Raw genomic sequence first — 27162 nt, forward strand, 5'->3', positions numbered from 1 at the left:
TGACGCAGCTGCATTCTTTTTACATCTGTGTCCACAGTCATAGGTTTTGTTTATATCATTGTAATTATTACACAAATCATTGTATTTTGTATTTGAACTTTTTTTTTTTTTTTTATGGTCTTCATGTTTTTAGTGGCTGCAGAAGGTTTCATTAGGTAGCCAGATCACAGTTTACAAAGCCCTTCTCTTTTTGTGGAATATTTAGATTGTTTGTAGGTTCTTTTACCTTTATAGATAATGGCTTTCTTTTATGGTCTTTGTGGAATCCCTTTGACATCAGGAATTTGGTGGTAGGGAAAGAAGCCTCTCAAAGCTGCCTCCCTTTAAGAACACACTTTAAAAAAGATCAATTTTGGAAGAGAGTATATGCATGTGGTACAAAATAATGATAAAAAAACCCCCACAAAATGTTTTACAGTGAAAATATTTCCCTCTTTTGTCCCCTCAGTCACTCAATTCCTCTCATTAGAGATGACCTTGGTTCCCAGGTGAGAAGAGAAGTGTTTTGAAAGCAGGGGCGGGAAAGACGCCCTGCTTATGTTGTTATTTCTGGGCCATGATCTGTGCATTCGTATTACATCTGGTTTGGTGTGTAGAGGCGAGGTGGGCGGATCAGGGTACCCACAGTACTCCTGAGGGAGATTTCTCTTCTGAGCCCAGCTCTGAGGGTGGACCGTGTATGTGTGTTTTCCCTTCACCCTGGCCTCAAATTCTCCCAATCTAGTGAATGTCAACTCTCCATTTCAGCTATTCCCTTCAGTATGCCTGACTGTGTTGTAGGAAGATGTTTTCTTTTGAGGAAGTGATTAAAAAATAAAAACCTATTTATCGAGATATAGGATACATCCTGAAAAACACACACAGCCTATGTGTGTGGTTTGATGGCATTTTCACAAATTGAACCCATCTGGTCATCAGCACTCAGATCAGGACTCTGAACATGATTTCCACTCCAGAAGACCCCCAAAGGGGGTGCTTTTAGGGCAAAAGCAAAAGACCAGAGAACTGATAGGATGAATTGGTACATTCATCTGTGTTATGGAAGAGCCAAAATCCCAGAAAGAAATGAGTGTGTATGTTTCTCATTTGTTTTGGAGTTTACATTTTGTGAACTCATTTGAGACTTTGATGGCAAAAGAACAGTTGTCTTGACACTTCAAAATCAAGCTGGGCATTATGATGGTCCTTGACAGACTTCCTTTTCTCTTCCTTTCTTCCAACCAGAGCCCAGTGTAGTCTTTGACATCCGTGTGCTCCGAGTCACCACGACCGAAATGGAGTTGGAGTGGCAGAATACAGATAATGCTTCTGACTATACCTACTGCCTGGATGTACGGTCCAAGTATGGTTTTAACAAGACAAACAGTTCTCACAAAGCCATCACTCTTAAGGACTTGATTCCAGGCACCTTATACAACATCACGATATTTCCAGAAGTGAACCTTGTCGTGGGCGAGTCCGACTTCACTGTACAGTACACATGTAAGTTTCTTAGGATGCCCTGCCAAGGGTTGTTCTCTCTCACCCTGTCCTGGAGGGTGGGAAGTAAGTATTGGTTAAACATTGGGGAAACCACTGTGTTTCTGGGCTCCTGGTAGAGTAGGAAGCTGCTTAAGTGGAAAACGTTGGAAATCAGCAAAGGTTCTGCTGTTCTCAGCATTGGTGCTGAGCTGTGTGAACCTGGAATTATCTTTAGAAGCAGAAAGTGATCCGATAAGCATGGATGACGTAAGTGTTCCATTCATTCCTTGGGAATACAGACTAGAGGAGGGTCACCTTGTCATGTTGACATTAGATGATATTGCTCAAGTGAGGAGCTTTGCATGCAGCAGTAAGGGTGTCTTGCTAATGTTTGATCTAACTATATGGTAGACATGGTAGTTTGTGTTATCTTTTTAGTATATTTTTCTCTTTCATTAATCAGATTTCCAAAACAGGAAATTATATCTGGAAAATGTATTTCAGATAAGCTTAAAAGTATTAAAAAAATTTTTTTTGAGACTTAATCTATATAATTATTTTCTGAAGGTCTTTTTGGGAAGCCTTCTATCGTTTGAGTCAGCAAATGTAACTTTTATTTATTCTGTCCCAAGGGGGCCAGGCTGTTTTTAGAGGCAGTAAATAAAATAGTCCTGGAATTGAAGGCTAATCCATGCTTTTTTTTTTTTTTTAAATGAAGTGCCCAGCAATGTATCCAATATTAAAATATGTACCAACACCACAGCAGCAACCTTAAGTTGGCAGAACTCTGATGAAGCTTCTGATACGTACATCTACCACCTTCTTATTGAGAAGGATGGAAATTCTAGCGGGGCAACACAACTCGTCACAGACATGGGTATCACCAATGCCACAGTCACCGAGTTGATACCTGGCTCGGCATACACAGTGAAGATCTTCACCCAAGTGGGGAACGCCACCTTGTCCCTGGCTCCTAGCTGGCAGTCATTCTGTACAGGTGAGTAGCCCCAGGTGCCACTTGGACTCTTTCCCGTGTGGCGCTGCCCTTGCAGGTAGGTCCTCCACAGACTTTATTAAGTTTCTTGTAGTATGCAGTACACTGATCTCTTCAAGACATCCTATTAGCTTATTAGTGCTGTCTTGTCGTTCTTACCATTTATTCACTCAACAATTATTTATTGAACAGTTGCTATATGCTGGGCGCTGTTAAGTGACACCCATAAGTCCCAGCCTTCCTGGAATTTTTATTCTGGTGGGGAAGACAGATAATAAACAAGATAAGTAAGTAAGTTATTAGATGACGATTACTGCTAGGGAGAGGGAAAAGAACAAGGAAGGGGGCGATGAGGTGTTTATCTAGGGTGCGCCCGTGAAAAGGTAACCATTCAGCGAAGACCTGAAGGAAGTGAAGGAGCCAGCCATATGGCTGTCAGGGCATAGAGCATTATAGGTAGAGAAACAGCCAGTGCAAAGGCCCTGTGGCTGGAGTATGCCTGCTTTGTTGAAGGAAGAGCAGGAGGCCAGGATGGCAGGAGTGGACCAATGGGAGCAAGGGGGCGACGGGTGGGTAGATGGTGAGACCCAAGAAGTAATGGGCCAGGAAATGGATGCCATCCAGGCTTGTAGTTCATAGTTTGGCTTCCCCACTGAAGAAGATTGAAAGGATATTGTGAAAATGGATGCTCAGCCTTTTCACCTGTCTTGATCCTTATCTCTCAGTGTAACTAGTGCTATAAAGAGAGGGGCAGTAACTGAGGGAGCTTTCAGAGAGGAACCCAGGGGCGGCCTTGTGTTTAACTGAGGGAACTTTCAGAGAGGAAACCAGGGACTGTTTTACAGATGCTTCTGAGTGCTTCGGCTCACCGATCTGGTTGTGGCACCTTTGTCACGTTGGCACCTGTGCACCACTTTATTCTCTACCATCTTTCTACCTATAAGTTCTCTTCCTTTGACCAAGCTACTCAAGTGTGTTCAGGTGGATTTGGAAGTGGAGGGTCCCCATTGGCTCAGCCTCCCTGGTAGTGTAGGAGCTGGGACCTTGATGACCTATGACCTTTCACGTGGAGCAGCTAGAGAAATCCTGGCAGCTCTGAGTCATCTCTGCTAACGCAGGCTCCATCCACCTGGTCTGGACACTGATCTTTGGGGTTTGGGTGGCTTCCGTTGCTGATATTTATCTTATCTATAATCATTGCAGCCTATAACAAGAGAAAAATATGGATGAGCATTTATGACTGGGGGCGGCCGGAAGAGGAGCTGTGGGGGTAGGTGTGCATTGGGCAGATACTTTTCCAGGCATCTGGTGGAGAATGTGGTAGGTGCACCAAGTGATTTGTTAGTGCTTTTCCTGCTGTAAAATACTGCAGCACTGAAGTGGTGATAATACTCTCCCCCAGTACATTAGTCCACAACCCCGGGATCATGACCTGAGCCAACATCAAGAGTCGGAAGCTTAACCGACTGACAGCCAGGCACCCCTAACACCCCATTTTAAAGATGAAGAAACTGACCCCAATTTACCATTGATTATTCAGCATGTTGTGTGTCCATAAAATACCCTGGACTTGGACTTAGGAAACCTGGGGTCCAGTTTTGCCTTTGTTGCTTACCAGCCATGTCATCTTTAGCGACTTAACGCAACCTCTCGAAGCCTCCGCTGATTCGTCGGCAAAGTGGGACAGCATCAATCCTACCTCTTCCAGGCAGCAGGCAGCTGGGGGTTGGGGGGGGCGGCCCTGGAGTAGGGGCTGTGGCGGTGCGCGGGGACCCGGTGCGGTGGCTGTGGTGGCTGCAGGGCTGACGAGAAACTACTAACGTGCCTGTGGAAGTAAAGTAGAATTTCATAAGAACATAATGGATGGAGAAGAGAAAACCTATGGTGGCTGTGAAGGCCCTGATGCCATGTATGTCAAATTGATATCTTCGGATGGTCATGAATTTATTGTAAAAAGAGAACATGCACTAACATCTGGAACAATAAAAGCCATGTTGAGTGGCCCAGGTCAGTTTGCTGAGAACGAAACTAAGGCAGTCAATTTTAGAGAGATTCCTTCACATGTGCTGTCAAAAGTATGCATGTATTTTACCTACAAGGTTCGCTACACTAACAGCTCCACAGAGATTCCTGAATTCCCCATTGCACCTGAAATTGTACTGGAACTGCTGATGGCTGCGAACTTCCTAGATTGTTAAATAAAATAAATTATAATAAACTGTTAACTTTTTTCAGTATTTAAAAAAAGAAAAAAATCCTACCTCTTCCAGAAGGATTGTCAGGAGGGCCCCAAGATGAGATGACCGCGGGTGAAGTTGTTGCTGCCTCCGTACCGTTACGCCGCAGTGAGCTCTCATGGAGCCCTGTTCTCTTCCAGCGTGGTGACTGACGGCCACTGTTTCATATAATCCCCGTACAGTCCTGCAGCTGAGGCTTAGTTGGGGGACTGAGCCAAGGTCACACAGTTTAGTAATGCCTGATTCCAGGTCAGCCTCTGCGTCTTCTGCCGTACCTCATGGCTCTCTCCTCATTACAGATGAGCCACGATTCTGCTGCGCCCTAAGGGCCAGTGTTTGCAAAGGCACGAGTCCCAGACTGTCATGATGAGCTGTGCTTGCTTTGCAGATCCTGCACCAGTAGCCTCCTTCCACTGCGAAGTTGTCCCCAAAGAGCCAACCTTGATTCTCAAGTGGGCCTGCCCTCCCGGCACCAACATGGGCTTCCAGCTGGAGATCAGCAGAGGAGCTTGGAAAAATGTGACAGACCTGGAGAGCTGCTCCTCAGAGAACGGCACTGAGTACAAGACGGAAGTCACATATTTGAATTTTTCTACCTCCTACAACATCAGCATCACTGCCTCTTCCTGCAACAAGATGGCGTCTCCCGCCCAAAACACCTGCCTCACTGGCATCACAGGTAGGCTTTGTGGTGGCGACGGTGGGGGGTGGGGCGCAGGTGGCACTGGGGTCACCTCTGGAGAATGCCGACCCAGTGGATCTGCAAGTGTGGCCTAGAAATCTGTATTTCTTTTTAAATTTCTGCTAAAATACTTGTTTTTGTTGGCACAGACTGTTAATTCTATAGAAATCTAGTCTTAAAAAGCATAGAGTAAGAGGGACTCATTTTTAATATTCCAGAAGTTTCCTTTGTTTTACAGAATAATTCATTGCCACGTTTTCTTTTAAGTGGTAAGTTCCCTTATTGCGTTAAAAAAGAAAGCATTTTCATAGAAATATTCAGATACAGAAGTAGAAGAAAGGATAAAGAAACCCCTATATCCATCATCACCCAGTTGGATATTTGTCAGAATTTGACCAATCTTCTTTCATTTAGATCCCCTCCTCCCTGATTGGATTACTTTGAGACCCGTCCTGGTCATTCTGTACTTTTATTTATAAATATTTCAAGAAGTATTCCTCCTGGATAGAGGCTCCTTTCCCCTTTCTTTCAGACAGAACCACATTGCTATTACCATCACACTTAAAAAGTGAACAGTACTTTTATTCACCATGATCACCTATCCAGTCAAGACTCATATTTCCCGAGTCCATATTGACAAGCTTCCCAGCTATTTTGGGGAACGGGAATCACTTCCTGTTCAGGGGATCCCACTGGTGAAACTTTTCATGCTCATTGTCCTTATTTTTTGTACTTGGAAAAATGTTGCTTCTTACAGCTTTGCTTCATTTTTATCTGTCTTTTCCTCGCCATGTCTTTGCCTACGTTACATCTTAGATCAACGTGGTGGGGTGGTTTTGCTTTGTGCTTTTTGACCCCTGGGTATGTTTCCTTTAGGGTATCGGAATGTTTCTGGAAATTTTCCAGAGACTCTGTGGTTGTAATAGTAAGAGAAGAAGGTCTCTTACTACAGGGACACTGACTTGAAAAGTGGTTGAGGGGTTCTGTGGACAGAGCCTTGGATTTAGACAGGCAGACCTGGGTTTGATTCTAAGTTCTGCCTTTTATCAGCTGTGTGATCTCAGAAAAGCTACCTAATCTCTATGAGTCTTGTTTTTCTTAGTTATAAAAAGGGGAAAGAATACTAGCTTTCAGGACTGTTATACAAATTAGATGAGGTAATGTGTATGGAAGACCACTTGAGAGCGGCCACGTATGGCCACGTATGGCTGCTCGGGTTGTGCATCACACAGTTCCAGGGGACACCATTCATAGGGATTGCAGTGTGCATGGGGCTCCTTGGAGTTGTGTAGTACACAACTGTATCAGATGGCCTGGGTCACACTCCTTTGGGTTTCTGCAGCACTCTAGAACATAATAGAAATAATGAACCTTTTTTGTAGTTCTGTTTTATAACGTCATCTCTTCAGCCACTGAGGAACGTAAGCCATGTCTGAATTGGTATCTCTGGGGCTACATGCAGTGTCTAGGGAAGAAAAGGAACTTGTCAGAAATAGTTGTTTCTGAAGCTGAACAGTATGGTTGGTTTGGATAATGACCACTTCTTTAGTCCAGGAATTCTCTTACTTTTTAATCTGTAGCTCTCCCTTTCCTCAGATGAATTTTTCTTTAAGATTTATTTATTTGTTTGAGAGAGAGAGAGTGGGGGGCGGGGTAGGCGCGGAAAGAGGGGTAGAGGGAGAGAATCTTCAAGCAGACTCTGGGCTGAGCCTGGAACCTGATGCGGGGCTCGATCTCACGACCCATGAGATCATGACCTGAACCGAAACCAAGAGTTGATCGCTCAACCATCTGAGCTGCGCAGGTTTCCCCCTTTCCGCAGATGAATTTTTACATACAAATTTAACACATCTTTTATTTAGCATAAAAGCGGAGCTGTATTTTCTCTGAGAGGTATGGGATGGGTAAATCTTGGAGAAATGGAGCGATGGTTTTTTAGCCATCCTTTGTTAGTTGCTCACTCTATGCCCCGGGGTAAGGGACACTGGTGAGTAAGGGAGACAGGGTCCCTGGAGCATAGGATTCAGATAAGCAGAGAGGGAAAGGATTTCCAGCCGTGCAGGTGGATGAGCTAGCATGCTCCTGACGATCTAGTCCCCTCTGTGCAGCTAGAAGGCAAAGAACTGAGGGGAATCCTGGGAGCCTGGGTTAGGAAGCCAGGTTGGGTTGTTGACAGTTAGACTTGGGGATAGTGCCCCCAAGTGGTCACTGCTGTCAGTTACTTGAGAGGTTGCCCAAAGCTGTGCTGTCCAGTAGAAAATAATTTCCTAGGAGCTGCATTTAAAAAAAGGTAAAAAAAAGGGGACCTGGGTGGCTCAGTGGGTTAAGTGTCTGCCTTTGGCTCAGGTCGTGATCCCAGGATCCTGGGCTGGAGCTTGGCGTCAGGCTCCCTTGCTCAGCGGGGAGTCAGCCTCTCCCTCTGCCTTTGCTCCTCCCCTGCCCACTCATGCATGCTCACTCTCTCTGCTCTCTCTCTTTCTCAAATAAATAAATAAAATCTTTATAAAAATTAAAAAATAAAAAAAGTAAAAAGGAAGAGCCCACATTGATTTAAATCACATTTTATTTAACTCAGTATAGTAAAAGTCTCATTTCAACATGTACTCTCCATGAAGTCAATTACTGATGAGTTATTTTAGATTCTTTTCTCATGCTGAGTCTTTGACATCCAGTCTGTGTCTAGCTCACCTGAATTTGGGCTGGTCATGTTTTATGAGCTCAACAGCTCCGTGTGGCTGGTGGCTGCCGTGCTGGGCGGTGCAAATGTGAGAGCCACGCTATGTGTTTTTGTTCAGTGTTCTCAGTCTCCCTGAATCTTGACCACAGTAATGAAAACACTCTAACTCTATGTGAGAGACAAATTTAGGTAGAGAGAGAGAGAGAGAGAGAGTGTGTGTGTGTGTGTGGAGAAGGATCATCTTTAATTCAGCATTTTCTTCCTTTTGTATTAATTCGGAGGCTGACCTCAGAAGCTCAGTTCAGAAAGCGGAGGCACATCAACATGAAGGTTGTGCATGGAATGTTCCTGCGTGGGCTTTTCTGGTTTCTGGGAAGAGGGTCAGTCGGGTTTTTCTAGGTGGCATTTTTAACCAACTCCAGCAAAATAAATGAGGACTTTAGTTTGAAGAATGTGGACCAGGAACACAGCCAGGCCTCAGGAGAAAGTGCATCCTCTCTATGTCAGTTTTGCTTTTCTCCAGGGCTCTCTGTTCCATCACTGTCCTTAGCCAACCATGCTGTCTGGCGCCGCATCCACGTGGTGGGCAAGTGGCTGCAGATGGCTCCCTCCTTAGACTTCCAGCCGCACAGGCTCTCTCTCGCTCTCTGTGTATCCCAGTTCTCTAGGTCAGAAGGGGCTGGGGGAAGATAGGAAAGGCAGGTTGTGTTCAAACAACAAGGCTGCTGGGAGCCTGCCAGGGCGTGTGGCTGGGCACGCCAAAGGTGCCATTATGAGCTGGGGGATCTGCTGTCTCTGCCTCCCACTTCCTTCCCTGTCTCTTGCTCTGGATGTGCTCTGCATGAGCCCCCCACACCACTCCCAGAGCAAGGGCAGAGCTTGAGGGCACAGCAGCAAACTTCTCCTTAATAATTTTGTTCCCTCTTTGGTTTTAAATGGTGGGTAATCTTGGTTCGTTTTGTTCTGTTTCAGACCCCCCTTCACCAGATGGATCCCCAAATATCACGTCCATCCGTCACAATTCAGTAAAGGTTGAGTTCAGTGGGTTTGAAGCCAGCCACGGACCCATCAAAGCCTATGCGCTCATTCTCACCACTGGGAATGGTAAGGAGGGGTCAGTTATGGGTTAAACAGCCCATAAGCCATGCTGTGACCGGGGGCCATTCCTGTGCCCACTGAGGCACATTGGAGATACAAATACATGTCTGTTTTTACACTGTCACCCACGCTTTGGCACTCAGAAGGGGGTGGGTGAGCTATTTGCCCAATGATCTAGGTCAGGGTTGACAGACTTTCTGTAAAGGGCTGGAGAGCAAATAGTTTAAGCTTTGCGGGCTATGCAGTCTCTCTCACAGCTACCCGACTCTGGCTCTGTGGGTTGAGAGCAGCCGCAGAGGATTTGTGAAGAATGAGTGCTGCTATTCCAATAAAATATTATTTATCAAAATGGGCAACCGACTGGATTTGGCCTGTAGGTTCATACCTTGCTGACCTCTGACCTAGGTTTTTCTTCTCTTTTACAGCACAGAGTCTTTTAGGTGACAAAATGTTAGTCTTAACCAACTCTCTCTCTCTCTCTCTCTCTCTCTCTCTCTCTCTCTCTCTCTCGTGCGCGTACACACACACACACGCGCGCGCGCGCACACACATCATACTCAAAGGGTGGCTTTCTCTTGAAGGAAAACAGAAAATGATTTCTGCGTTTGTGGTGGGAACGTGCAAAAATCTTCCTGACAGCTGAGAGAGGAGGTGGCTCACACGCCCCTTTGTTAGCTGCATGTGGGTGCTTTGCACAAGGCTGGGTTTTCAGGGCCAAGTGTTGTTGTTTTCGTTGATTCTTGAAATGTGAACAATGCAGTGCTGCCTCTGCCCATTCTCTCAGCCCATGGTACTGTCCTCACCTCCTCGAGGACTGAGAGGTCAAGCATCCCGTAAGGGGTGTGGGGATCCTGGAAGACAAGGAATTTGCTGGTGTCATAAACCCATGGCAGAGTTTCAACAACTGATGCTGAGATCTCTCAGTCTCTCTGTCTTTTCATTTTGGGTCTGTTTCAAGTCATTTTGTGGCGAAGGTTTTCAGCAAAAATCCAAGCTTAGATGTCGTTGAATGAAGGAGGCAATATTTCGGAGGGACCAGAGTGACCAATACCAGCCTGTGGTGGATGAGACCGCACGTGCCAAGTCGATGGTCCGGGTTGGAAATCAACCCCACTGTGTATGCAGTGTGGCCTTGGGCCCAGGTCCTTTTAGTTTTCTGTGCCTTCATTTTCCCACCTGTAAGATGGGGGTAGTAAACCCACGTGAGAAGACTATTGTCAGTGACATTGTTTAGTACACAGAGATTAAGTAAGTAAGGCACGTAGAACTTGATATAAGTAAAGCCTGACACAAGAGCGCACATGTGAGAGATGGCAGCTCTCACCGTTACCGCCCAGTGTCAATGCCATTATTCAGACGCGTTCCGGGAAACTTATCTCTGTCGGCAATCACTTGCTTATGACTTTCTCCCCGTGTGCCTTTCTTAGCTGCTCACCCGTCTGCAGATGTTTTGACATATACGTATGAGGATTTCAAAAAGGGGGCCTCAGACACTTACGTGACATACCTCATAACAACAGAAGAAAAGAGACGTTCTCAGGGCTTGGCTGAAGTCTTGAAATACGAAGTCGATGTTGGGAACGAGTCAACCACGCACGGTTATTACAATGGGAAGCTGGAACCCCTGGGCTCCTATCGGTAATGGCCTAGTGGTTCTTGCCCTTTGGGGCTGAGCCTCGTGAGTGCAAAGCTTTCCATGCCTGGGGTGGTGGCCATGTCTCAGCTACCTCTTGCCTTCTTGTCATCCCATAGGGCTTGTGTGGCCGGCTTCACCAACATCACCTTTAACCTTCACAGTAACGAACTCATAGATGGGGCCAAGAGCTACGTGTCCTTCGGTCCCTATTCAGATGCAGTTTTCTTGCCCCAGGATCCAGGTAGAGAAAGAACAACAGCGCTGTTAACATTTCAGCGGGGGTTTTGCTTCCGGTGTCTGCGTGCCTCCCTTGGCTCCCTGGGAGGGCTGGCTGCTCCTCCCAGAAGTTGAGATGTCATGTGGCCATCAAGACCCACCTCCGCTTCCTGGAAGGAGGCCCCGCCCCCCGAATGTCGGTTGCCCTTCCACTTTGCAGACACACTGAGTCCTTTTTTCTCGGTGTGGTCATTTGTGTGCCCACGTGCCAGGCACACCATTTGACTTTCAGAGCATAAAACCTTCCAACTTGAGGGTCAGAAGGAGCCGCAGAAGTCATCTTGTCCAGCTCCTCTCTGAGAAACGAGGCTGTGAAGGCCCGGAGAAGGGCAGTGACTTGCGTAGAGGCAGGCCTCAGACTCCTTGTCAAGCATGCCTGTCCTCTGTCACACAGAATGAAGTGATTCGGGAGCCTCAGGGACCCAAGGGGGTGGTATATACCTTCAGGCCGGAGACAAAGTGATGAACTGGTTTGTTAGTTTGTCTGGTTTTTATACTTGACAGTTGTTGGCTTTGGGAAAGAAGCCCCAGGAGCAAAGTTCAGGGAGTCCCCTCCCCCTTGCCCAGTAAACAAACGGGTTTTCCGTCACTTGAGCACAGTGCTGTAGGTCCTTCTGCTTGTACGGGGCATTAGTCCACAGACTCAGAGGTAGCAGGAACTGTGGGGAACATTTTGTCTAGTGGTTTTTAAACAGGGGTCGCTCCAGTCCTGACACCCTCCCTGCCCCCACCCTACCTCCACAAGAGCGTTTCTGCCTGGTTTTCTATGTTATATATTGGGCTGCTGCATGCGATTTTGTTTGAAGAAGGACATCAGCAGTAAGAACAACTCGAAAGTCACAGACAGTGCAGTTCTCTACATTTGCAGCTGAGGAACCCGAGGGGAGGGGAGCCGAGACTTTCTCAAGACCAGCCCATTAGAGGTGGGCCGGGGCTGGGAACCTGGCTCCCAAATGCCTAGACTAATTTTATGTCCAAAGGTATTTAACACACACACACACACATTCTGATTTGAGGACTCCGGGCCTGTTGTTTGTGAACATCTTTTTTCTTTTTAAAAACTCAATTTTATTTAAATTCAGTTAACATACAGTGTGTTATTAGTTCGTGAGCACCTTCTGAAGTGCCTCCCATTTGGACTTTTCTCAGGTGTCATCTGTGGAGCAGTGTTTGGGTGCATCTTTGGTGCCCTGGTAATTGTGGCTGTGGGAGGCTTCATCTTCTGGAGAAAGAAAAGGTGACTGTTACTTCTGTTGATGATAGTACCCTACTTTTTTTTTTTTAAAGATTTTCTTTGTTTATTTGTGAGCGAGAGAGAGAGAGAGAGAGAGAGAGAGAGAGAGAGAGAACACAAGCAGTGGGAGTGGGAGAGGGAGAAGCAGGCTTCCTGCCGAGCAGGGAGCCCGATGCAGGGCTCGATCCCAGGATCTTGACCTGAGCAGAAGGCAGACGCTTAACGACTGAGCCACCCAGGCCTCCCCTGCCCCATACTCTACCTTTGAAGGGAGCTTTCTACTATGGAAAATTTCAGACATTCACACAGTTGGAAGGACTGGTGTCTTGGGCCCCCATGTCCCCGTCCACCCACACTCTCTATTGACTGGCCAGTCCTGCTTTGCAGCCCCTGCCAGCATCAGGTCCCAGCAGACACTGCGGCGTAGGCTGCTCCCTTGAAACCGTGCCTTCTGGTTCACGGGCCAGTTGTGTGGTGGTAAGAGATTTCATTTTAGAATTGGTAAGTTTGAACACATGCGCTTTCTGACTAGCAGATAGGCAGCTTCGATGTCTACAATAATCTGTGATGTGACACCGAGGAGCGTTCGATAAATACGGTGCGTAAATAGTAAAAATAGCATCTCTGTTTTGAGTGCCTACTGTGTGCCTGGATTTGTGTTTTCCCATCAATTCTCATATTCATGGGGCTCTAGAAGGCAGGTCTTTTTTTTTTTTTTTAAATGTTATGTTAATCACCATACATTACATCACTAGTTTTTGATGTAGTGTTCCATGATTCATTGTTTGCGTATAACACCCAGTGCTCCATGCAGAACGTGCCCTCTTAATACCCGTCACCAGGATAACCCATCCCCCACCCCCCTCCCCTCTAGAACCCTCAGTTTGTTTCTCAGAGTCCATCGTCTAGGAGGCAGGTCTTGAAAGCCTCATTGTGAGGACACACAAGCCAAGTGTAGGAAGTGTGGAAATGAACTTGAACCCGGTGTTTGCATCTCATTGCTCGCTCTCCTGTCTGACCATGTGTGGGGCGGGTGAAGCCTGTGTATCTGCTGGGATTCTTTTGCACTCATCAGGTGCTGCCAGCCAGGGAATTTCATTCTGGCTCCGAGTTCCTTAAAACAGCCGCGCCAGGTTCTTCTGCCGCCATCTTGCCCTGTTGGGTTGACAGGCAGATTTTAAATTTTTTGGTGTGTGTGAGGAAAGGGTCAAAACAGCTTTATTGTTTCTTATTGAAATAAAAGTTATACATTCTTGTGGCAAAAGACAAAATAAGAGAAGAAGAGCAAAGAAATGAGGTAATTCATAATCACAGCACCTGCACAAAACTACATTTAACATTGATATAATTGTGAAACTCACACATGAATACACACACACACACACACACACACACACACACACACACACACGGAATCACATGTATCATTTTCTAGTCTGCTTTATTATTTAAGACATTGTGGACAGCTTCAAATCTTTGTTTTAAGTGGATACAGAGTATTCAACTCTAAAATAATTCAATTTTCCTGATGTTTTTGGTTTTGTTTTGTTTTTTTGCCACAGTTACTTAACCTGTCCCTAAATACTTGGACACATTCATGATTATTTCCTTAGGCTAAATTCCAAAGTGGGCAGTTGCTGGCTCAGTGGGTATGATGCCTGCTTTCAAATTTTTTTTTTTTAAGATTTTATTTATTTATTTGAGAAAGAGAGAGAGCACGAGCAGGAGGGAGGGGGATAGGGAGAGGGAGAAGCAGGCTTCCCGCTGAGCAGGGAGCCCAATGCGGGACACGATCCCAGGACCCTGGGATCATGACCTGAGCCTAAGGCAGATGTTTAACCCACTGAGCCACCCAGGTGCCCCTCAGTTTTGATACATACTGACAAATTGCCCTCCAGAAGGCGGGTTTTTTTTTTTTTTTTTTTAAACACCAATATGGGATTTAGCCAGCAATGCAGGAGAGTGCCAGGAGCCCCACCACCGTACCTATAGTGGAGATATTTTCTGGTTTATTCCATTAACTTATCAGGAAGGCTTTCTCAAAGAACAGTATGAAAAAATGACTCTGGCTTTACAAAAGGGTCATGCTGCTGATATACATTTACCCAAAGATATTTCTGACAGTGGCCTGAGCAAGATCATTCCATACTTTCGGATGGTTTGAGAGTTACTTCACAGATTTGTAACCAGGGTTTGCTGCCTAGACCTCTAAGCTTAGTATTAGGGAACAGGATTTAGTGTCATATATATAAAAAAGGCATTTTGTAGATACATGAAAGGGGAAAAGCCCAGAATTACCCTTTTTTGGTCTTAATGGGTCTTTGTTTCTTTAAAACAGGAAAGATGCGAAGAATAATGAAGTATCCTTTTCTCAAATTAAGTAAGTCTCTGGAGTTACGAGCTTTATTTTAAGACATTTAATCCTCCAATCTGTTCAGTGACTAGAGAAGTTTTGGTGGAACTTGCTGTCATTTTTTCTGACTGACACATTTGGCCATGATCATCCAGAAGTTCTTGCTAGCTTTGTTTTTCTGGAAGGAATCTATGTTTATTAGTCTCCTGAAGCTAGTAGCTTCCTTGCCATGTTCTACTAAGGCAAGTAAAACCTTACTTCCATATTCTACCAATAAATATGTATTTTGTGATTTAAAAGAAAAAAGAAATGGGTTATCAATATCTAGGAGAAGACCTCGTTGGAAGTCACAAAGCCAATGAGTTACATGAGAGGATCTAGAAGTGAGATTTCCTGATTTACATTTCAGTGTTTTGTAAATAACGTTATAGTGACCCTCCCTCCCCATTTATTACTATGGTTTTTGTTCTTTTGGGAAGATGTTTACTATCATCTCTAGAGTCAAGATTGAGTCGGTGTTTCTAATGGCTTTTTTTTTTCCTTTCCCTTTCTATGATGAAGACCTAAAAAGTGAGTAGCTGCTTTAATTTTTTAATACCTTGTATTTTTCTGTTTTGAGCGTGAACATTATGGAATGTAAAAAAGTCCTAAGTTGTTCTGTTTTCTTAGATCCAAGTTAATCAAAGTGGAGAATTTCGAGGCCTACTTTAAGAAACAACAAGCGGACTCCAACTGTGGGTTTGCAGAAGAATATGAAGTACGTGATTGTAAATAATGTATTTTTAATTGCTTTACCTGTCTCCTGAAAGTTGGGAAGCCACCCATGTTTGTTGCACGGGAAAAGCGCTGGATGAGAGGTGGCCCTCTTAGAGGGGAGAGGAGCTCTTGCGTGTCCCCCAGGGGTCCACTGTGGCCGTGTGGGCTGGGAGCACTTAGATGTACCTCCGTTGCTAGTGGTTTGTGTGTTTAATCTCATTGAGAAATGAAGATTATGCAGAGAGAGGGAGAGAAACTGGGCATTTCAGTCTGAGGGCTGTTAACTGGAATAATTGGGAAGCTGTGGGGGCTGGCATGGGGGGCCGTGGCCCAGGTCCATTCCTGAGCATTATGTGAAGTGCTGCGGAAGGCGTTTCTGTGCTTCCGTCCCCGTGTGCTACCACCCCCACCAGCCCGGAGCCCCTCCCTCAGAACGGCCATGCACACTCACCGTCCCCACGCTGCCCTGCTGCCCTCCCTGCCCTGCCCTGCTGCCCTCCCCACGCTGCCCTGCTGCCCTCCCCGTGCTGCCCTGCTGCCCTCCCCGTGCTGCCCTGCTGCCCTCCCTACGCTGCCCTGCTGCCCTCCCCGCCCTGCTGCCCTCCCCGCCCTGCTGCCCTCCCCACGCTGCCCTGCTGCCCTCCCCGCCCTGCCCTGCTGCCCTCCCCACGCTGCCCTGCTGCCCTCCCTACGCTGCCCTGCTGCCCTCCCCGTGCTGCCCTGCTGCCCTCCCTACGCTGCCCTGCTGCCCTCCCCGCCCTGCTGCCCTCCCCACGCTGCCCTGCTGCCCTCCCTACGCTGCCCTGCTGCCCTCCCCGCCCTGCTGCCCTCCCCACGCTGCCCTGCTGCCCTCCCCGCCCTGCCCTGCTGCCCTCCCTACGCTGCCCTGCTGCCCTCCCCGCCCTGCCCTGCTGCCCTCCCCACGCTGCCCTGCTGCCCTCCCCGCCCTGCCCTGCTGCCCTCCCCACGCTGCCCTGCTGCCCTCCCCGCCCTGCCCTGCTGCCCTTCCCGCGCTGCCCTGCTGCCCTCCTGCCCTCCCTGCCCTGCCCTGCCCTGCTGCCCTCCCTACGGCTGCCCTGCTGCCCTCCCCACGCTGCCCTGCTGCCCTCCCTGCCCTGCTGCCCTCCCTGCCCTGCTGCCCTCCCTACGCTGCCCTGCTGCCCTCCCCGCGCTGCCCTGCTGCCCTCCCCGCGCTGCCCTGCTGCCCTCCCTACGCTGCCCTGCTGCCCTCCCCGTGCTGCCCTGCTGCCCTCCCTACGCTGCCCTGCTGCCCTCCCCGCCCTGCTGCCCTCCCCACGCTGCCCTGCTGCCCTCCCCGCCCTGCCCTGCTGCCCTCCCTACGCTGCCCTGCTGCCCTCCCCGCCCTGCCCTGCTGCCCTCCCCACGCTGCCCTGCTGCCCTCCCCGCCCTGCCCTGCTGCCCTCCCCACACTGCCCTGCTGCCCTCCCCGCCCTGCCCTGCTGCCCTTCCCGCGCTGCCCTGCTGCCCTTCCCGCGCTGCCCTGCTGCCCTCCTGCCCTCCCTGCCCTGCCCTGCTGCCCTCCCTACGGCTGCCGTGCTGCCCTCCCCACGCTGCCCTGCTGCCCTTCCTGCCCTGCTGCCCTCCCTGCCCTGCTGCCCTCCCTACGCTGCCCTGCTGCCCTCCCCGCGCTGCCCTGCTGCCCTCCCTACGCTGCCCTGCTGCCCTCCCCGCCCTGCCCTGCTGCCCTCCCTACGCTGCCCTGCTGCCCTCCCTGCGCTGCCCTGCTGCCCTCCCCACACGCCCTGCTGCCCTCCCTGCCCTGCCCTGCTGCCCTCCGCACACCTCCCCTACTGCTGTCTCTGCCTCAGTCCAATCTCCTCACCATTTGCCCTGGCTTCCTATGGCTGCCATAACAAATCACCACAAACTAGTGGCTTAAAACAAAGGCTCTACTAAGTCCAAAGTCAGGTGTCAGCAGAGCAGTGCTCCCTCTGGCTCTCTGGGGCGGGGGGGATCCCCTTCCTTGCTCTTCTGATGCGGGTGGCTCCAGGTGTTCTGTGGCTTGGGGCTGTGTCTCCGCTCTGGGGCCTCCTCCCCCCGGCTGTGGCTCCCCTAGGGGTGTCTTGGGTGAGCACACTTGTTATTGGATTTGAGGCCCACCCACAGAATCGGGGATGATCTCTCCTCAAGATTCTCAACTTAAATCCATCTGCCAAGACTCTTTTCCAAAAGAAGCTCACAGCCACAGGTTGCGGGAGTTAGGACATGGGCCTGCCTTTTTTGGGGCCGCCATTCAACCTACTCAAAGCACAGCTCAGGAGGATGTAAATTCTCTGTCTTTGGGTCTGTTTCATCTGTCATGTGTTGCCTGTCACCGACGTCCAGCATTTATTTAGTTCTGCCTCATTGTAATGTTAGTTATTTTCACCTACACCCCCCTCCCAGGTTGTAAGCTCCTTGAAGGCAAGGATTTCTTGCCTTCTATCCTTTCTCTTGTAGTTGATCCTCTGCATTAGTTCCCGTGGGCTGCCATAACGAAGCACCACAGACTGGGTGGCTTCAAGCAACAGAGAATTATTCTCTCACTGATCTGGAAGCCAGTGTCATTTTGGACAATGAAGGTGTTGGCAGGGCTGTGCTTTGTCCGAAGCCTCTAGAGGAGGATCCTGCCGGGCTTCAGCCAGCTTCTGGAAGCCCCAGGCATTCCTGACTTGTGGGAGCCTAACTCCCCTGCCTGCCTTCACCTCAGCATGGCCGGCTCCCCTCGTGTGTCTGTATGTTGGCGTCTCTTCTCCTCTTCTAAGGCCATCAGTCCTCTTGATGAAGGGCCGACCTACTCCAGTATGACCTCATCTTCTTTTGATGACACCTGCAAAGACCAAAGTTCCAAACAAGGCTGCATTCCCAGGTCCCAGGGATTGGAACTTCAGCTTATCTTTTTGGTGGACACAGTTTCACCCCGACCATCTCTGCATTTCCACTTTGTTCTGTCACGCTCTGTGCTCAGTATAAGTAATATCCGGGCACTAAATAAACGGACAACTCATTTGTTTTGTTTTCAGGATCTGAAGCTCGTTGGAATTAGTCTACCTAAATATGCGGCAGAACTGGCTGAGAATAGAGGAAAGAATCGCTATAATAACGTTCTGCCCTGTAAGTTGTTTTTTTTCTACACAATCTTCCCTTTTCTCTGTCACTGGCCGCCGCGCCTCTGACAGTGGAAGGGAGCGGGATGAAGATGCTGACTAGCCACGCCCGCAGTCATTCATGAGTCCCCTGCGGCGTGCTAACCCCGTATTTAGGCATATTCCATTGAATCCAGTCCTGAAGTAGGCAGTAGGATATTCGTTTTGCAGATGAGGAAACTGAGGCACAGGGTAGCTAGGTGACTGGTCCAGAGTCACACAGATGGCCATGGCAGGCCAGGCTTTGGATTAGGTCTATCATTTCTTTCAGGGAAAGGGCCAGAGTGTGTGCTCTTTTCCCCCTCTATCTTAAAGCCCGTTAATTCAGCTAATATTGTTCTGGAAAAGGAAGAGAGTAGGAGGACAGGCAGGGAGTCATGCTTTCTGCTTGTCCAGATACATCTCTGGTGGGCAGATGAGTACATTCCAGAGCTAAACATGACTTGTATTTGAATTTACATATTGAGAAGTAACAATGTCTGCCTGATGGATGGGGATAACAACAAATTGGGTTTAAAATGAGAATTATTTATCACAGCATCCATTGAGATGAAATGTAAACCCTCCTCCACAGAAAGTTCTTTGTGGTCTCTCTTTTGGGTGAGAATTAGGGCACGAAGAAGTTATCAATAGGTTACAGCTGTGTTCTGATGTCGCTGTAATTTATAGGCTCTGCTGATAATTTTTCCACGAGGACATTTAGAGACATTGTCAGCTGTGTTTTTCTTTTCCGACCTAAAACTTTAACTTCTGTTTAGATTCAGGATTTTTTAGCTTCTGCCTTCTTTCTCTCCATGCCCCCTACCATCCCTCCTTGTACTGGCAGTGGACATTGACCCTTGTTCCAAGAAAAATGCTTTCAAAATCAGGCTGGTGGGATCTGCCTCAGCACTGCCCGTTCACGGTTAACTCGGGATCATTGGCCTGTTCTTGTGAATGTTGCAGAGAATTTCAGATCCAGAGTTTGGGAAAGTTTTGGGCTGAAACTCATGTTGGTCACTGAGTTTAGAATTGTGCTGTTTTGTCCAGGGGAGGAGGAGATGGTATGTAATCAAAGACAGGGAGACGCAGGTGGTGCTGCTGATTTCTCCACCTGACATTTGAAATTCTAACCTTATTATTTCATTTCTTGAGTTGGGTAGGCTTGTGTGTGCATTTTTTTTTTTTTTTTGGTAGTGTTTATATGCAACTGATAAATTGTGTGTGCGTTTTTAAGATGAAAGCACAAGGACTTTGTGTTTTAGATCTTCCTACCCATAGTAGTCTTATGTATTCAGTTCATTCTTGAATTCAGTACTGTCTTTTTGTAATGACATTTTTATGAGAATAGAGAAAGTATGCAAACCTTTCCTTCGTGGAAAGGACACTAGATTTGAATTCTGAGTGCCCTTGACCAGACATCAGTGCTTCATCTCGCTGACCCTCAGTTTCCTCATTTGTAAAATGGACACAAAAGCTGATAGGGTGGTTTTGAGGAATAAGTAAAATTGCTCAGTGCATCCTGTGGTTCATGACACACACCCAAGGATGCTAATAGCAGTAGGCTGGTGTTGTCCAAGAAGGAGGTCTGGCATGATGAGGAGCTTGGGCCCTGGCTCCAGGCTGCCCGGGTTCAAATCCTGGCTCTGCTCCTGAGTAGCTCTGCTGGGTAATTGCCTGACTCCTCTGTGCCAGTCACTTGGGCTGACTCTAAGGGTCAAGTAAAGTCATCTCCGTAAAATGCCACGTGTCACATCTTCAGGATGTGACAGGAGCCCCTGTGTTGCCATTTTGTACTTTTCTCTCTTGTATGTAACTCTCTTCACACATTTGCTTCTAATGAGGACCTTTTTTCTCTCAATGCCATAGATGATATTTCCCGTGTCAAGCTTTCCGTCCAGACCCACTCAGCTGATGACTACGTCAATGCCAACTACATGCCCGTAAGTGGAAGAGATGAGCTCAGAGCACCACTTGTTTGGATGAAATCTTCAGGGCTTCTCCTTGTGTCTTTGACACTGAATTTGGGTTGCTTTCCATTTTCTAGGGTTACCATTCCAAGAAAGATTTTATTGCCACACAAGGGCCTTTGCCCAACACTTTGAAAGATTTCTGGCGTATGGTTTGGGAGAAAAATGTATATGCCATTGTTATGTTGACCAAATGTGTCGAACAGGGAAGGGTAAGTATCTTTTATTTAAATTATGAAATTAAATGAATGCGTTCATTTTGACGGTGGTGAAAGGGTATCTTAAGAAGCATTTGTCTTTCTAAAGAAAACACTTCCCCAAAACATCAGCACCTCTCTTCTTAAAAACTTGTTTTCTGTCTTTTCCTCCTCTAAGAGAAAAGTTTGAACATATCTTTTTTTTTTTTTTTAAAGTATTTTATTGTTACCTTCCTTTGTGGATAAACATCAATGTTCTCTATTCACGAGGTCACTGCTGCTAGAGTTACAAGTCGCGGGAGTGGGGTTAGCTCCTCGCAAAGCTCCTGGGGCTCCGGTTGTCTCCGTGCTGGGAATGGGGGTGTTTTGTGTCTCTCATCAGCCAGCATCTTCATCCGGGAGATGAGGGATTCGACTAACTTGGTGATCAAACCTAATTTTTAGCACTGGAACCCTTCCTCTATCCCAGATCTCAGACTCCTCCTCAGATAAGTCTCCGCTCTCCCCTTTTAATGTTCTTCATTTCACTTTAATTTAGCAGCTGTCTGTCCTGCCCCAAGGATGTATAAGGTGCTGTGCTAGGTGCTGGGGCTGGGAGAGGAAAAGATTAACAATGAGCAATGAGAGGTGGTTCCCATCTTCACGTGGCTTGTGATACAGAAGTTTGTGTTCTGCTTCACTTCCTTGCATCCAGTGAACAGGCTGTCATGCAAACAAAAGAACTTTGTTTATGAATGCAAATAAACTTTATGGTGCCGTTGAGCCCAGGCCTTGCCCATGGAACATTCTCATAAATATCCGTTAGATAAAAATCATGTAGTTAAATTAATGGGGAACACGAAGAAGATGAATTTAGGTGGGCAGTTGTTTATCTTAAGTCAGGAGAGGAGTGGATTTACTGGCTCTGGGTGCAAAGGGAAGGGAGCCAGTGAATTAACTCCATTTATATTATTTCTTTCCTATGACAACGCTCCTCCCTAATTATTGTATAGATGGGGAAACAGAGCCTCAGAGAGTTTCAGAACTTGCTCACAGGGTAGCAACAGACACCCAGCTGGGAAGAGGCTGAGCTGAGAGCATCAGCTCCATGTCATCATGTCTCCAAGTCCTGTGTTCTTTCTGGGAGCAGCAGTCTAGAAACTGGGATCTTTTTAACAAATACAGGTCCCGAGCTAGAGTCACAGGTTCTGGAGGTGGGGTCTGGGCATCTGTTTTTAAAGCAAAACAGACCTCCCAGGGGTGAGTCCGATAATCAGGTTTGGAAGCCACCTGCAGTGGAGCACACCTCGGAAAAGGGGGGAGGAGGGGGAAAAAAGTGTGTGTGAGTGTGTGTGTATTAAATCGTTTGCCAAATTAGGGATTCAGATATTCTTGGAGAGCAGAGGTTTCCTGATTTTTATTTCTGTTTATATCTGCCCACTGATTTATAGAAATCAAAGACCCAGAGTGATTTAATTTGATTCTCTTTATTGATGTTTGTATTTGTATTGTAATTAGTGTGAGTCTAAAAGTATTGGGGAAAGTTCTCATTTCTTCTAGCTGCAGGGGGTTATGGGTCAGTCTGAGTTTAGTTCAGTGGACAGTTGTGGGCTGGCTGTTGTCGGGGCCAAAGGGAGCTGGCGGGGACTGTGTCCTCAGAGAAGGGACAGTGGCTCTTCTGCTCTAAATCCATTTTCATGCAGAAATGGGGGCTCAGGGTGGGCCAGATCTTCTGAGTTCTTAAGAGAAGCCAGAAATCTGGATTTTTATGAGAAGTCTCCCAATTTTAAAAGAGTTGGCAATAATTCTAAATTAAAAAAACAATCTTCGGAGTCAAACAGAACCCAACTAAAGGGCTGACCCAGCCTCTGACACCAGTTTTCAATATCCGGTTTCCCGTGGGAGGCTTTAGTGATGGCAGATGGTGCGACCTGACTTTTTATATGAAAATGCAATTTTGTTCTAGACCAAATGTGAGGAGTACTGGCCCTCCAAGCAGGCTCAGGACTATGGGGACATAATGGTGGCAATGACATCAGAAGTTGTTCTTCCAGAGTGGACCATCAGAGACTTCACGGTGAAAAATGTAAGTAAGAGGCCAAGATGGATAGGTCTCAGGTAAAAGGACCATATATTAGTTTGGGAGTGATATTTTTAGGTTGACATTAACCAATATTTTTTGTTAAGCATCAGAAAAATACTTTTGCTCTCTTTTTACACAATGAAACTATCTACCTACACTCTAAAGCAACCTTTAGCTTTACTTTTTTTTTAAATACATGTTTTTTTAATTTTTAAAGATTTTATTTATTCATTTGAAACACAGAGATACAGAGAGAGAGCATGAGCAGGGGGGAGACAGAGGGAGAGGGAGAAGCAGGCTCCCTGCTGAGCCAGGAGTCTGACGTGGGGCTCGATCCCAGGACCCTGGAATCATGACCTGAGCCAAAGGCAGATGCTTAACCAACTGAGCCACCCAGGCGCCCCATTTTTAAAAATTTTTTTTAAATTTATTTTATAAAGATTTTTACTTATCTTACAGAAAGAGTGAGAGAGCACAAGCAGGGGGAGCAGTAGAAGGAGAGGGAGAAGCAGGCTCCCTGCTGAGCAGGGAGCCCGATGCGGGGCTCGATCCCAGGACCCCGGGATCATGACCCAAGCTGAAGGCAGACGCTTACCCATCTGAGCCACCCAGGCACCTCTTAGCTTTACTTTCTTAAGAGGAAGTTCATGTTATTTTTTTTTTCCTCATTGAAGTGTAGTTGACATATAATACTATGTTAGTTTCAGGTGTACAACGTAGTGACCCAACAATTATATACTTTATGCGGTGCTCACTGTGATGTTAGTCACCGTCTGTCACCATACACCGTCATAACTACATTATTGACTCTATCCCCTATGCTGTACTCTTCATCCCCGGGACCTACATATTTTGTAAGTGGGAGTTTGTACATCTTAGTCCCCTTCACCTCTTTCGCCCATCCCCTGACCCACTTCCCCTCTGGCAACCACCAGCTTGTGCTCTGTTTTTATCAGTCTGGTGTTTTGTTTTGTTTCGTTTTTGTTTTTGTTAATAGTACGTTATTCCTGAATGAGTATGAATCTTAGGAGCATGGCTCAGCAGCAGCAACTGTTACTTCCACTTTCAGGTGACTTGTTTATGGAATTTTTGTTATAAACGGAAGCCCCTTTGGATTATTTGGTTGCCAATCTGACATCAGGAGTGGCAATTTGCAGTTGGGAGCAGTTTATGAGAATAGTTATGTTAATAGGATTTCTGGGCATATATGCATGGCCTCACCCCGCAAAAGTTTTGGAAAAAAAAAATCCAATTACATGGTGTAGGCACTGCAGGAAGACAGATTATGTGTCCTTTTTCTTAAGGGTGTTTAGAAATAGAGACAATGAAACTACGTTGATATCTTTTGGTGGGCACATAAATTGGTATAACCCTTTGCTGTTTATATAAAAAATATAAAAATGACCATTCTTCTTTGATCTGGTGGTTCCACGTTTGAGAGTCTGTTTTAAAGAAATAATCTGAAATATAGGACAAGACTTATTATTCACAAAGAGGAATCTCAGCATTCTTTATAATGGAGGGAAGATTTGGAGCCTGTTCAAATATCTAGCTTTCAGAGAATAGATAACTAAACTCTAGGTAATCCAGTCGTGTATCATTATTTAGCTATTAGAAATGATGGCTGCAAAGAATGCGTAATTACCACGGGGAGACGTGAGATTGCAATTAAGTGAAACATACCAGGAGACAAAATTTTATGCATATTGCGAATAGTGCACCAAAGAAAAGCCTGGGAGTAGACTTCAGTGGAGTTGACTTTTATGGGGGGTTGGTGGGTTAGGTTCTCATTTGCAAGAATGATCCTTGGGGAGTCCATAAGTTATAGATACAGGATAGTATATGAAGTGTTAATTCTTTACTGATTGCTGTGTCTCAGAGGTCCTGGCTTCCATTAATATTTCAATTCCTCCCCTGGAGGTACTGCCAAAGCTGTTACCACACACTGATGCAATTCACAGTGCTTGAGAAACCCTCATACTATGCTTATTTCTATAGATTTCACCCGTTTTAAACAGACCGGATTATCCTCAGTTGCTTTCAGTGCTTGCGGAGGGGAATCCCCTTGCGGGAGGGGGATCATGGGTGGATTTGTCCACATCATTAATTAAACAATTAATTAATTAATTGTTTAATTGTAATTAATTTGTAATTTGTAAATTTAATTAATGTGTAATTAAAATTTAATGTTTAATTGTAATTAAACAAAATTACCACGATGTTATCATTTTTGTTAACTAAACTCCAGACTCCATTTGGATTTCACATTTTCCACTAAAGCCCTTTCCTGTTCCAGGATCGAATGATTCCAGGATACCACATGGCATTTAGTAAAATACTACTTTTTTTCCCCCTAAGACTCCTTTTTAATTACACAAGATGCATGAATATATTTTCCTTTTTAAAAGTGGGAACACAGGGGCGCCTGGGTGGCTCAGTTGTTAAGCATCTGCCTTCGGCTCAGGTCATGATCCCAGGGTCCTGGGATCAAGACCCGCATCGGGCTCCCTGCTCTGCGGGAAGCCTGCTTCTCCCTCTCCCACTCCCCCTGCTCGTGTTCCCTCTCTCACTGTGTCTCTCTCTGGCAAATAAATAAAATCTTAAAAAAAAAAAAAAAGTGGGAACACAGCAGATAGAACTAAAAGTTTCTTTTGACTGTCACCCCTAACCTGAGCCCCCTGGCCCCTCTGCAGAGATAATGCTGAAAAGTCTGACCTCCCCCTACCCCTGCCTGTCTGCTCATCTCACACAGCTGCTTTCCTTCTTTGGATGAATACTTTTGGTTAAATTTGTGTATGTCATCTTTGTGTGTATGAGATTTCACAGTACCCGCGCCCTCACTCTGCCTTTTCTCTCTTTTCCATATTTTGAACAATGTGAATGCACTGCTTTTGTAATGTATATATGTTAAAAAAAATAAGCCTCAAAAGGTGGCTTTCATAAAGGAGATGGAAATGCCTACAGTCTAGCTGTAGTTATGAGGCTGAGGTCATTGTCCAGGGCTGGGCATAATGAGCACAGCTGAAACGGGACAGGAATGGTCCAGCCTGGGTGGTACCTGTTTTGGTCTGTGGTAGGAAACCAGTCTGTGTCATAACTAACTCTGTTACAACAAGATCCACTTTCTATTGTCTGTCTGATGTTGAAATAGATTTTTTTTTTAAGATTTTATTTATCAGACACAGCAAGAGAGGGAGCACCAGCAGGGGGAGCCAGAGAGGGAGAAGCAGGTTTCCCAATAAGCTGGGAGCCCGATGTGGGGCTCGATCCCAGGACCCCAGGATTATGACCTGAGCCGAAGGCAGACCCTTAATGACTGAGCCACCCAGGCGCCCCTAGATGTGTTTTTTTTTTTTTTTTAATGGGGGGTCCTTTTCTCAAACTCCTACAATTCTAAATATTTACTTAGTGCTCACTAGTTACCTGCTGCTTCATGAGACTCTCCGGAAGGCAGGTGGATTGTGAGGCAGCTCTTTCCCCAAAGGCTCTTAAATTCATTTTTTGGTGTTTTGGTTGATGACATTCCCAGGTCGGCTCAGGGATGGGCTTCCTGAAGCTTTAAGGAGGTGTAGCTCTAAGACTGTGAGTACATGACTGGCAGGCACCTGTAGTAGGTAGGAAAGGAAGGTCTGAACTCAGGGTCAGAGGACGAAGCACTTGTGCTGCGTCTGAGCTCAGTGTGTGGGAGTCGCTTCCCTTTTCAGAATCTTTAGAGGATAAAAACCCCTCCTCCTTGGGCCTATTGTGGGATTGGATGAGCATGTCACAGTCTGGGCAAGCACTTTATCAGCTGTTGTACCAATGTGAAGTTGCAGTTTTTAGTTGTAACCACTCCTGTTGAGCCGCCTGTCCGCCATCCCGTGCGGCTCAGCATCCGGGGACGGCTCCATTTCATTGGCCTTCTCAGACGCTCACCTCTTTTCTTGGCTTTTAGATCCAGACAAGTGAGAGTCACCCTCTGCGACAGTTCCATTTCACCTCCTGGCCGGACCACGGCGTTCCCGACACCACTGACCTGCTCATCAACTTTCGGTACCTTGTTCGTGACTACATGAAGCAGAGTCCTCCTGAGTCACCCATTCTGGTTCATTGCAGGTATGCAAATGGCACTCCGTGTGTGACATTTCAAATGTCATTAGACAAGGAAGGCATATGAGGGAATGCAGTAGGTGTTTGCAAATTCAAGAAAGGTTTGGATAAGGGACCAGGGACTGGAATAGGGGTTGGCAAACTATAATCCATGGGCCAGATCTGGTAGATTGCCTCTGTTTTTTTAAAACTACAATGTATTGGGGCTCCTGGGTGGCTCAGTCAGTTAAGCGTCTGCCTTCGGGTCAGGTCATGATCCCAGGGTCCTGGGATCGAGCCCCACATCGGGCTCCCTGCTCAGCAGGAAGCCTGCTT

At 46.8% G+C, this 27162-nt stretch overlaps 2 protein-coding genes across 3 annotated transcripts in view; both read left to right on the plus strand.

The window, feature by feature from the left end:
* The window catches only part of LOC113913981 (protein tyrosine phosphatase receptor type J), a 58737-nt gene that overhangs the window by 23026 nt on the left and 8549 nt on the right, over positions 1-27162 (plus strand). For both annotated transcript variants that reach the window (XM_027578580.2, XM_035722759.1), the window contains exons 8-22: positions 1225-1482; positions 2180-2458; positions 5081-5371; positions 9024-9155; positions 10577-10787; positions 10902-11026; positions 12211-12298; positions 14634-14675; positions 15210-15218; positions 15318-15405; positions 18428-18518; positions 20399-20472; positions 20577-20711; positions 22642-22761; positions 26693-26853. In XM_027578580.2, the coding sequence (XP_027434381.2) occupies positions 1225-1482; positions 2180-2458; positions 5081-5371; positions 9024-9155; positions 10577-10787; positions 10902-11026; positions 12211-12298; positions 14634-14675; positions 15210-15218; positions 15318-15405; positions 18428-18518; positions 20399-20472; positions 20577-20711; positions 22642-22761; positions 26693-26853 (2104 nt within the window). The remainder of the gene's footprint in view (positions 1-1224; positions 1483-2179; positions 2459-5080; positions 5372-9023; positions 9156-10576; positions 10788-10901; positions 11027-12210; positions 12299-14633; positions 14676-15209; positions 15219-15317; positions 15406-18427; positions 18519-20398; positions 20473-20576; positions 20712-22641; positions 22762-26692; positions 26854-27162) is intronic.
* On the plus strand, positions 4241-4692 carry LOC113913983 (elongin-C-like). The gene has a single exon (XM_035722761.1). The coding sequence runs from the start codon at positions 4315-4317 to the stop codon at positions 4651-4653; it is 339 nt and encodes a 112-aa protein (XP_035578654.1). The 5' UTR covers positions 4241-4314; the 3' UTR covers positions 4654-4692.

Source organism: Zalophus californianus, chromosome 11, assembly GCF_009762305.2.
Source record: "Zalophus californianus isolate mZalCal1 chromosome 11, mZalCal1.pri.v2, whole genome shotgun sequence".
Classification (NCBI taxonomy): domain Eukaryota; kingdom Metazoa; phylum Chordata; class Mammalia; order Carnivora; family Otariidae; genus Zalophus; species Zalophus californianus.